The sequence below is a fragment of the Serinus canaria genome, chromosome 15, assembly GCF_022539315.1.
Source record: "Serinus canaria isolate serCan28SL12 chromosome 15, serCan2020, whole genome shotgun sequence".
In the NCBI taxonomy this organism is placed as follows: Eukaryota; Metazoa; Chordata; class Aves; order Passeriformes; family Fringillidae; genus Serinus; species Serinus canaria.
The window spans coordinates 11,174,389-11,186,807 of record NC_066329.1 but is presented as its reverse complement, the minus strand read 5'-3'; the positions used below and the strand labels follow the sequence as shown (position 1 = coordinate 11,186,807).

Genomic DNA, 12,419 nt, shown 5'->3' with positions numbered 1-12,419 from the left:
CTCACAGGATCAGTGTGCCAGTAAATTTTAAGAGGCATTTCAGTGTAACTGGCTGGTTAGTTCATAGAAGTTACAAAAATATTTGACTGTTATAAGGAGTTTTGCCTGCTGGCATAAAAAGCTTAGAAAATCAAAGCTGCACCCAGCTTCCCAAGGAGAAGGGCCTTGAAGCACAACTGAGCAGCTACAACCCAAGCTCAAGTCCTGTGTGAACAAAATGTCCATTTTTATACAACCTAAGGAAAACAGAGCATTTCCTGCCCATCTTCCCCAAAGACTCCAATGGAAATCACTCATTTCTGGCATTGATCCTCCCTCCCAGTCTCCCATTCTCCAACTGCCTGTGCAAACATCCTTCCCAGCAACAGCACACCCTCCCCTGCACACCTGCAGTGAACTCCCAGCATGTATTGCTGGTTCTTATTTAGAGTCACTCTGGAAACCTTCCTGTGCCCAGTACCTCTGCCAGGTGAGCCCCTTTCTGCTCCTGTCACCATAACCTTTCTGTCCAAGTCCCTCTGCACTTTCTCAAGACACCTGACACTCTCAACTGTTCAAAGCCAGGCTGAATCCACTCTGGTCTCTACTTCTGGTCTCTGCCATACTCCTCTGTTCTAATTCCCCCTAAATTTCAACTTTTGTCTTTCATCTCTCTTCCACTAAGAATTCATTTTTCTGCTTCTCTTCATTAAAGTCACTCCAGGAAACCCACTGCTCCCACCACTGTTTTGCACTGTGAGGATTACCAGGTCTTAGACCAGCTGGGAAGCCAGGGAGGCTGGGGGAAGGACACCTCGCTCCCACTGAGTCAGAGATGTACTTCAAAACAATTTGTATTTGCTCCAGGCCTATGTATTCTCACTGCAAAGAAAACAATTTGGGGTAAAAGCCAACTTGGAGCAAGATTTGTGCCCTCTTGTAGGGGTGAACAACAGTGAACTGCACTAATGTCCACAACACACTATTTTAAGACTTTTTAGTGAAGAAGAATTGCAATTTCTTGCCATTTTGCCAGCCCATACTCCACTAACACCAGAGCTGGCACCTGTGTCAGTGGTTCATCAGCACTGTCTCAGACTGAGGCCTCCAAAACAGTTCCCATTGGGACTGCACATCCCTCTGGTCCAGTTTTATATCAGAATGCCACAGTGGCCTTGCACAGGTTATTTAACAGCCCAACAAAACAGATTCACTTCCTTCAGATCCTGCTGCTTTTTGAAACTCAATGGATATGATGAGCAGGTGCCCTGTTTATTAACCAAGGATAAAACTGTCACCCCCAACAAAGAGGTGGCACAGCAATCTCCCCCAGCCTTTCCCTCAGGTAGTGCTACAGGCAGATGAACATCGCAATGTTCAGATCAATGTCCCACCCCATCCTCTCTGTTCCAAGAAATTCTTGCATGGTATCAAGTCACTGTAGTGACTGCCAATTACAGAAGTCATTTCATACACAATTTCTGCACAGCTTGGTCAGTTCAGCTGTGGGCAGCAGAAGCAGCCCAGTGCCATCAATTCTCCAGGATCAGACATCCACCCCAGGTGTGCACAGAGAGGTGACAAGCAAAGGGTTACCAAAAATACTGGTACAAAGGTCTGTAAAGTGCAATATGTTTTTGTGCAAAAGGGAAGGTGTTTTATGGAAGTTTAACAGGCAGACAAAAGACACAGAAGGGACACATCTGTGGGAAGCACATGAGCAAATCCCACTAAAAATAACCAACATTTGAAAGTCTCATTACTTCATGTTTACCTCGTTTCAACGACTCTGACACGGAGATCCCGTCAGTTGTTGTTTGTCAGAAGGGAATACGAGGGAGAGACTATGACAGATCACAGTCACAAAGAACTGCTCAGTTAAAAAGAGAATCAAGAATCCTTACCCTTGTTCTGTCCTCAATTTCATAGATGCGAAGCTGCATGGGAACATTAAAGCTATGCAGGATATTTCCACCAAACACCAGAGAATCTACTGGAGTATAAACCGCGTGTATCCACCCTAGAGAGGGAAAGCAAAGAACTGAGAATGCCTCGTGCTACACAGCATTACAGAGCAATTCAAAATCAAATTTTAACAACCCTCTGAATCCCACTGTGCTGGGGATGAGAGGTTAAAGCAGTGAAAGGTTAAATGGGATGCTCACAGCCACACTTCAGGACTAGTCACAGCAGAAGGGCACCTTGTGACGTGCAGTCTTACAACCCTCTGTAAATCAGTTCTATTTATTCCCCCAACACTTACAGTGTTTACTGAACACACGCAAGTTTGTGACTCAACCACGTCCATGACTAAGAAGTAAACTCAGTCTGTTCCATACACTTGGCTCTCAGACTGGCACCTCCAGCATGGCTGCAAACCATGGCAGCAGTGGTGGTGGGCCAAGGGCTGTGGAACTGGACCGAGGCACACCAAACTTCCTTCACACTAGCACCACAACACACCTTCAGAGGTAAAAGATTTCAAATTATTACCAGCCTTCCTTCAGGGGTGAAAGTTTCATCACCTACGATCAACTTCCTGAAGTAACCAAGAAATCATTTTCACCACAAGCCTCAAGTTAAGGGATTTAACATCTCTGGTACCGGAGCTGATGAGACTGTTCTGACCCAATCCTACAAGGGACTGAATTAATTTCACAGGCTCCAAAGAATCTTCTATCACAACGAAAATCCAGGCACAGCAATTCAGACAGCCACACACCAGCTCTTCTGCCTCTGCATTGTTTGCTTGGTCTGTCAGGAGCTGAAGCTCTGGCTATGCAAGACTGTAGCCTCTGATCTCTGCAGTGAAAAAGGAATTGATCCTGCTAATGATCTGGGACCCACAGAGACCTGACACTTTTTTTCCTCTACTTTTTAATGAAAAGCATTACAATTTATAAACCAGCAGACAGCAAAGCAACATGGGGGGCAGTCAATTTTCTCCTGACTGTGCAGTACTTTCCATTAAAGCTGTGGCAGCTTTCCCTCACTTCCAGATCAGTGAGGGAGCAGGAAAATGCCATTCAGCCTAGAGGGTTTTCCAGCCAGCAGCCACAAAAGTGCTCCTCCACAACAATTTTTCAACCATAAAGGCCTGCAAAGCTCTATCTGGGAAGTCCTTGAGGCACAGCAGATGGCAGGACTGGGGCTTTCATTTAAGGGCGTGTTGGTAAGGAGTGATAGGAAGGAAAAGAAATCAGCACTAGAATTTTCTCCCTGGAAACATAAGCCCAAAACTCTAGATACATTTTTCTGAATTTCAGAGTCACAGAATGGTAGGGGACCTCTGGAGGTCCAACCCCCATGACCATCTAGAGCCAGCTGCACAGAACTGTGTCCAGATGGCTCCATGGTATCTCCTGGGATGAAGACTCCATAGCCCCTCTGGGAAACCTGTTCCAGGTTTCAGTCAATTTACAGGTCTGACTCCACACACTAAATGTGATGCATCTAAAACCATCAGGTGCCTCGTGGCTCTGGCAGCTCTCAGAATTATTCCATCTTTTCTTCTCTGGTCAGCATAATTTCAGTTACAGATATCCAGCCTGTTTATTACTTCCAAATCAAGAACAATCAACTAGAGAGGATTGTTTTTTTTCATGTAAGGGTAGGCTGGCAACTACACACATCAACACTATAAATACTTCACAGCTGAAGTAGTTCAGCAGCTCACATGAAATACATCAGTCTGTACTAAGAGCAAACTACTATAAAAATACATGATCCTCATCCTAGTCTTAGGGAGGGAAAACAGATCCAAGGTCAAGGAAGTTGGGGCCACTGCTTCCACTGGGTAAACAAAGATTTCTTGGGGGAAAGAGTGGAATCCAAATGCTGAGGCAAATCTGGGTCCCCAAAGCCAACTCATTGCTGAAACACAGGGTTGGTTTGCGTGACAATCCACTTTGTCAGGTTTAGAGATGAACAGACTGAAACTTGAAATAGTAAAATTACTTTCATGGCCCCACAAGTGAGTGATGGCAGAAGACAGCTCAGAACCAGGCAGTTACTAGCAGAACACTGAGGAGTCCTCAGCACCACTTCCCACAGCAGTTCTCTCAGCACAGGTGTCAATGTCCAACCTTAGTGCAGCTGTTATTTTAGTGGAATTATCAACATCATTCAAAATACAATTTGCTATTAAATATTTACAACTTGATTAAAAGGAGTAACTGAGCTGATTCTTGTCCTTTTTGAAAGGTTAAAAGGAGATATAGCTTCACTTAATAATCAATAAAATTAAATCCCATCATTGCAGTTGATCTTTGAGTGGGTGCTTCCACTGAAACCACACAGTACAAATTGTATTTCCTCAGTGAACATTTCACACTGGAGGGCAGCTGGTTTCATTGTTTCCTGGTCTTTGGGTCTCTCAACACACCTTCCTTGACTTCTCTACCCCTACAAGATACCAAGGGGTTTTGTGTTAATAACTGCTAGACTTTCTTGGTAGTAGTCCCAATATTTTTGGGGGAAATGTGGAAGGATCTATCACTGGCTCAAGCCAATGCTCTAACAAATGGTGTTCCAGACATGACAAACCCTGCACAGAAAGAATAATGAACACAAATATCGTTTCAAGCATCTATTCTTGCACAGCTGGTACAGTGCAAGCTGAAAATCTTCTGTAAAGTATCTGAAACAACCTCTGGTTCTGTGGAGAAGGTCTTTAATTCCCTACTTGCATTTATAATCCAGAACTAACCATCTTACAAGCAATTAGTACCTTCATCTCCCAGCTGCTGAATTAACTGAACACTAGGTCCTTCAAGCTGCAAGTATTTTTAATAACAAGACTGAAAATATTGCTGTTAATGACACAGTTGTCAGTAGCAAAACCCTTTAAAACACAGCAATAAAATCCATCAGGATTGGGAAAAGAAAAATAAACAAGAGACCAAGCAACAAAGTCATCATATAAAGTCCTGGGAAGTCAAGTTCCTACCCCTGCCAAGGCAGGGATGATTTCCAGGCACAGCTCTGAGATAGCACAGATGATGCCTGTGGGTACCCTCCCCTCACACAGCTCAGTCCTGGGGAATCCCAGATTTCCTGCAGTCCATGTCCCAGATTTCCTCAGTCCCCCACAGGCAGCATCCAGCTCAGCTCCTCTGCAGGACACAGCTCTGTCAGAGGAGTCACCTGCACATAAAATAGATTTTTGGTCACTCAGCTGTGCAGCATTTCAGTCACACTGCATCCCAAAATAGCTTCCACTTGCCTGAGGAACGTACGTGCATAATTGGAACTGCAGAGACACGAGCACCAAGAGGTGGATTCCAGGGACACAGGACAGAACAGGCAAGGTTAGACAAAAAAGATGGGAAAACTGACAAGGTAAAAAACCCCAGCAAGACTGGCACAGATGTAACAGAGGGAAAAAGCCCAACATGAAAATCTCTTGTTCTAATAACCAGGCAGTGTATGGAGAAAAACTGGAGGTCAGCACCAGAAAAGTAGAAGGAGGAGGAAAGAGAGATGAGCAGAAAACAGGAAACAGTTTCCATCAGGGTAATGTATTGTGGAAATGAGCTCTGAGGAAAGAGAAGCTTGGATGGCACATTCAATCCATTCCCACAGCTTAGCTACAGCACGACTCAGAAATAAACTGAGGAGGATGAATGTTCATTGTGACCATTTGCAAACAAAAACACCCATCTTGTCAGCTGCCCAATTACCACGGTTTTTAAAGGGGAAGACAAACCCCCAGAGCAGGAGGTGCTGCACGTATGGTGAAGACAAAAGGACAGCCAAGGGATTTGCTTTAATGTCATCCACGACACCCCTGCCTCACCTTCACCTGTGTCGTTAAGTTTTGCTGGGTGAATTGAAGGTCTGTTGACATTTTAGATCATGTCACCTGTGCTGAACAGCCTGTCATGTCTGCTCCTGTGTGTCTGACTTCCAGCTCTCACGGCACAAACTTCCCACACAGCCCCCAGAACCAACACCTCTGGAGTGAGTTCATCAGTTCTCTCCTCAGTGACTGCTCTGTGCTGCTCACACAAACCCTGCTACTGCTGCATAACCCTCTGTGTTTCAAGGCTTCATATGAGACAGGAGGTAACACCTCACCTCTTGGTAATTGTCTCAAAAATGGAGAAAAATGCCAAAAATTTAATTTTATCCTTAATGCTAAAAAAAGCAGTGGAATAATATCAGAACAACTGGAATAAGGACTGAAAAAGTCAAAAGTCAGTGGAAGGAGAAATTGTTAATTTTTGTCTGAAAGCCACAAACAAAAGCACCTGCTAAATATTACCTAAAGCTACAATTAAATCCTACAGATAAGAGGACATTGAGTGTGTGGCTTTGAGGAGCAGCCATGAGTCAAGAAGATTCTTGCCCATGGGTGACCATTTCCCAAGCAGCTGTGCCTGTGACAGGAAGGTGGAACCAGCCCAGCCCCAGGGCAGCTCCTGCACAGCCACTGCCCATCCTGCCCAGCACAGGCTCAGCCACATGGGATAAATGGATTTGGGAGCACAGACACTGCAGTCACTGCTCACAGCCCTCCTGTCAAGCCTCAATAAGAAGACCATCCACTTCAGGTTTTTCTGAAGTTGATGGTTTTTATTTCAGCTCCTGGCAATCAATAAGTGCTTTTTCCTTCCCAAAACAGTCCTAGTGTATGAAGCCAAGCCAACACTGAGCAGGAATTCTCTTCAGGAGACTCAGAAATGCTCTCAGCTGATTTACAGTTATGAATTATTCCACCACTCCGAAGACACACTTGAATATTTAGATGTTATCATCTCTAGTAAATCAAGAAGGTAAAATTAACAGTAACAAACACTTTTTCTGAACAGTTAAAAGAAAGATATGATCTCATTATCTTTTGAATTTTATAAAACAAGTATTATTAAACATTGCAAACTTGTTAGAAGATTTCAGTGGGCTGCAAATTCCTACTCAAGGATGCAATCATCCATCTGAGAATAATGAAAAAGAATATTAACTTATAAAGCTATGGGGCAAACAGCCTGCAAGCTCCAAGCCAAAACCATGGTGCATCTGTTTCCATTAGTAACTGAACTGATATTCTGCCTTGTGATACAGAAGTTGCCACACATTTTCCTGCAATTCTACAGCAACCTGGGGTGGAAAAGATGAAATATATATGTCTAAAAAAAAAAAAAAAGTGACTAAAGAGATAACCTGAGAGAGGGCACTGCCAGCAAATCAAATCTCAGAAGAATGACTGCATCATAACAGTGCCCACAACCAAATCTATCAAAGAAACATCATGTTTACATTTTTTAAGTGAAGTATTTACTAATTCTGCCCCAGTAGTACAAGTAATATAGCAACTCTCAATCTTAAATTGTTTTTAAGAATGAGGCAGAGCTTGGCATTAGGTACAGAATCAAAAATCCAGCATCATGCTGTCACCTTCCATCTGAAAGCAGACACTCAGAGCAAAAAGCCTCTCCCCTTTGATCCCCTCCACAATCTTCTTCATGTGGTCCCTGAGGTTCCAGGCACGGAGATTCCATTAATGTCAGTGCAAGCTCCCAGAATGGGAAAAGCTAAACAGCAACCAAAACCAGCCAGGCAGCTCTGCAGCCCTAGCACAACACCCTGCAAAAAATGTACCAGCCAGATTTTAATAGCCTGTCATTCTCCTGCTGGAAGGGCTATGTGCCACCTTCTGGCCCCATCACACAATAATCCATCAAACTCTCACTGGCACAGCAGAGGTGACCTAGGACCACACACTCCTAATAGGCAAAATGCCACTGATAACCACTGAGACAGCATCTGAAACACTTTGAATCCCTGCAAATAGCTGCCTGCAGTCCACACAGAACATCTCTTTCTGTCCACTCTCCTTCCCAAAAACATTCATCTGAGAAAGGTCATTATTTCTGCATTTGACTGGAGACAAGAACTCTGGAGCACTCTCAGGTAACCACAATAATTAAGAGAGACTCTAACAGCACGTTTCCATGCCAAAGGCCCTGAAGTGCAGTACAGAGAACATAAGAAAAATAAAGTAAAACAAACAGCTTACTCCTCAGTGGAACACTGCCAGCTCCCAGGTGAAACACAACTGTTATGAAATTGCATGCAGCAACATGAGAAGTCTCAAGAAGAACCAGAAAGGAACATCATGCAGTTGACAGCAGGTCACCCTGTCTGGATTTTGATCACAGGAATGTTGAATAAACCAGCACTGCAGAAAATGCTGAAAAATGCACCTTGGTCCATAACAACTCACTGTGCTGATACTGGGCTCAGTTCCTCCTTGATACCACAGAGCTGGGGTTGTGCTCTCAGGGCTCTGCAGGGTTACAAACACCAGCAGAAATCTACTGGTTTAAACTTAATCTTGAAAGGATGATGGCAGTGATGGAGAGGAAAATACCCTGAGGCCCTGGTAAGCACTATAATTATGCCTTCCCTAAAAATGATCCCCATTCTTGTCCAAGTGGTTTGTACTTTGGGGATTTACTGGATCTACTGCTGATCCCAGATTCTCAGACAAACTTTCCATTTCCCAGCAGACTGTGATTTCACTCCCTCATTTATCTTCTTACAGTCTTCTCTACCTACTTCACCCTCACAGTGCTATGGTATAACAGCATTTCTAGGACTACTCCCAAAAATTACTTGAAAGCAGAAGCAGAGCAGGATATTTTATGGGAAAGATCCCTTGCTGAAATGTTCCCCATTCACAGCCCAGCTGAGCACTAATTCCTCTACACTTTCTGGGAGCAAACCTGTAATTAGAAGGTATTTCCTCATGGATGAGTTGAGGCTGGTCAAGGGTTTATCAGGCTCAATTGAAAATACAGGACACGCTGGTTTTACAGACATCCATAAACAGAATCTAAACACTAAGAACACTTCTAAAGCACATAAAAACCACTTTCAAACATTAACTAACATGATATGTGCACAAACCAGAGCAAAGAGGTCACAGGAATTGACCTGTTTTACACAGCTGTGCTCAATTCACTGACCTGGAACAGCCTTTAATTAGGCATTTCCATACTCTTAAAACAAAGGCAGAAATAATGCCCTTTCACACAAATAAGAGATTTGCAAATAAGTTTTCCAAATAACATACAGCAGAGCAAAAATCCTTGAATCTATGAGGTGCTTTACAGAGAAATTATTCATAAATGCCTTTCAAATCTGGCATGGAGCCTAAAATGTCTGAGGTATTGGCATTTCTGTACTTGGGGCTTTCCTAAGAAAACAGAAACCACAGTCAAAAACCCATTTGGAATCACTTTGTGTCAGCCACCATGTTACAGCTGTGTCCTGTCCAAGCTCCCACAACCTGCAGTGTTCCAGCTGCTGAACATGACTAAACTGACACCCAGAAAGTCTTACTTGTAGGAGGCTTTTCACAGGAGGATGGAGATAAATAGAAGATGCAGTAATGGGATCTAAGCAAACAGCACAGCCACACTCAAACACCCAGTTCAAACAGTAACAGCACATTCTGACCTGTTTCAAGGGAAGATCTAATTCCTCTAACAGATTAACTCCTCCACCCTCTAAGTAATTTTGCCTGTCATCTCCCAGGCTGATTCTTACCAAATACTTACAAATGTGCACATTTGTGGCTTTCAATTGATCCTAACAACACTCCCCAGATGAGAAGAACATTGTCCCTGTCTCTGCATGACCTGCATTCTCTCTGTTTCTAGGGTTAAAAAATAATAATCCTATTTCCACAGAGTAATTGATTCCAGAGCTGAAAATCTACCAGCCTGCCTTTCTGTCATGTAAAAAGTCTACCTATATTTATTTCTCTGGTAAGATCCAATAGACAGAGGCAATGTGTTAAATTATTATAAACAAACTTACAGTCCCATAATAGTCACAGAAAGCAAAGTCTGATACAATCTTAAATGAGGGCTGTTACACATTCCACCATCCTTAATCCAATCTAGGCAGGAGCAGACAGGGCTGAAGCATCAGCCTTCAAAGCAACAACTATTTGGTGGCTTTGCAAGATGAGTCTGGATCATGCAACACAGCTACTGAGGTGGGCAGCAGAGTAAAACTGAGGGTGGCTGGGCTGCTGGAAGATGCCCAGATTCAGCACCATCTGAACAGTTGCAACAATGAGGCTGTTTCCCCGAGAAGCAACCTGAGGGAGCACAGCCCCTGCTCTCCCATGGACTGGAATCTCTCTTGAGTTCCACCAAGACCCACCTCTGGCTACAGATAGAGGCAAGGAAGCAAGTTACTGAACTGCAGGTGAAACCTGCCAGAAGAGATCACAAAAAGAGAAAACTGTCTTTCCCAGAGAGCTAACAGCAGCAGTCAGTAGAGCTCTGATGAGAAGTGGTGAACTGACAGCTCCAGAGGCCCAGCTCCTCTCTCCTTTCTCCCAGTACACACACATGATCACTGCACACACTGCCTCACAGTACATTTTCTATCAGTCTTAATTTCTGGAAAATGAAGCACATTTAGTCCCTGGCCTTTCTTCTGCCACAGCAAATAAAGAGGTCAGTATGGGGTTTAGGTGTGAAGAATTGTTTTACACAGAACTGTTAGTAAAACACAATCCCAGTCATTCCAGGTAAGTTAACAGGGATACCTGAAGGAATGAAGAACGTGTAGCCTTGTTTCAGCTCAATTCTTTGGCATCGTTCCACCCTGTCTCCCAGAAAGATATCACTTTGCTTTCCTGAGAGAACCCATTCTTCATAAAGTTCTAGATTCTGCAGAGTAGGTGGAATCAGCCAGAAGATCTAAAAACAAAATGAAGATTTAATTATTACCAACAGTTAAAAAAGAGAAAGAGCTGAGAGACTCCACCAAGACTACAGTGTGTTAGGCAAATGAGCTGCTTTCTGCGTGAAACACTTGTTTTCCAGGTGTTGTACACAGAGGCACACACAGACAGCAGCAGCAATTAGCCCACGTGCTGGAAGTGCCTGGGTAACTGTCACTTGTCATCTCTCTTCCAGAAATATCTTACTCAGAAGCTGCCTGTGGTTTACCTGCAGTTCAGAACAGTGTGTTGGTACAGAGAGGAACAGGATCTGTACCACTGACTGACTTCAGTTCCCACCAAACAGTGGCCACACTACAACTGGGAAAAACATCCTAAACCAGGAAAGATGGCAACACAGCTCCACATGCTGTGTGTTTTAAGGCTTCTGTATCTTTTAATGTTTCAGTTCTGGCTTATTGTGCTGTACACACCAAAGAAATGTGGAATCTCTAAAAGGAGCAGAAGCTTTAGCTACAGAGACTGGTGAGGGCACTCTGACCCAACAAGGGCACACACAGCCACATCTCCCTGCAAGATACTTCTGGACCACAGCAACAGTGAGCCTAAAAGCACCACCAGCAGCAGCAAATAACACATTTGGTATTTCAAATAAATCACTTGTTTGCTTCATAAGGGTGACTGGTGTCCTTCTAGTTCAGCAAACTCTGTGTGTCAACAAAGCTGCTGAAACAGTCTGATCACTGGCTGATCCCCTCAAGGAAAAAAAAATAAATAAGAGAAAGAAAGGGGGAAAAAAAGAAAAGAAAGCAACCCCTCCATTCTGTAAGAGGCACAAAGAAATAAAACCAAATATCAAAAAAGGTTCACCTACCTTCCCCCCACGGAAAACGTGATACCACACTGAAGTGCCACCAAAATCAATATGAAAATCAGTGAAGCATCCTTTCACACTCATCAAACAGTACCTGCAAGTAGAGTGAAGGACAAAAATGAATCAGTCTGAAACAGTATTTTTCACATCTTAATTTGCAGAGGTTAACTGCCTGTGCAATGCTGCTTCCACCAATTAAGTTTCTGCATTTACAGTAGAGGAATTTGTCTCATGAAGGTAACAAGGTTTCTGCTGAAAAACACTTCTCTCCATGTCTAAGTTTGCTTTTCATACAAGAGGAATTAAAGCTTCCAGAGTTAGGGAATAGAAAAACATTAAAAGTTAGGCTGCTTAGGAATATTTCCTATGGCACTGCCAGTCCCAGGGGTGATCTGTTTAATGCTCTCCTTCATCACTTCAGAGACACAACCTTCACCAGAAGTTGTACACAAATTGCTGCGAAGTTTTGAAAAATCTAATTTGCTTATAAATCCTGCTGAATGTTCTTTACCTACTTGCCACTCATGCCTTTTTTGCAAGGAATAGGGGACAGAAACCTCATTTGGCAAACTAACTCCTTTTTGTTCACATTTCTAGGCATTCTGCATCAAAATACATAAAGGACCCAGCTGGCAGTCACACAAACTATCAAATCCACTATTTTTTACGCCGTCTTGATACAGGATTTGAGCAGTTTAAAGTCTGCATTGCTGGAAAAGACACAAGAGCTGTGGTCTGGCTGCAGGAATCTCCAGCCTGCAGCCACCATCTGTAACTAATGGCCGAATCACAGCCGCCCTCCTCACTGTAGGCACCTTTGCAAACGCAGGAAACACACACCACTTAACCCACTAACCTCTT

The 12,419-nt window shown here is 43.5% G+C and overlaps 1 protein-coding gene across 6 annotated transcripts in view; it reads right to left on the bottom strand.

Annotated features, from left to right (window-relative positions):
• The window catches only part of KDM2B (lysine demethylase 2B), a 103,364-nt gene that overhangs the window by 57,100 nt on the left and 33,845 nt on the right, over nt 1–12,419 (bottom strand). For all 6 annotated transcript variants that reach the window (XM_018916747.3, XM_009092449.4, XM_030230865.2 and 3 more), the window contains 3 exons: nt 11,559–11,652; nt 10,547–10,700; nt 1,884–1,999 (listed from right to left, as the gene is read on the bottom strand). In XM_018916747.3, coding sequence (XP_018772292.1) covers nt 1,884–1,999; nt 10,547–10,700; nt 11,559–11,652 — 364 coding nt within the window. The remainder of the gene's footprint in view (nt 1–1,883; nt 2,000–10,546; nt 10,701–11,558; nt 11,653–12,419) is intronic.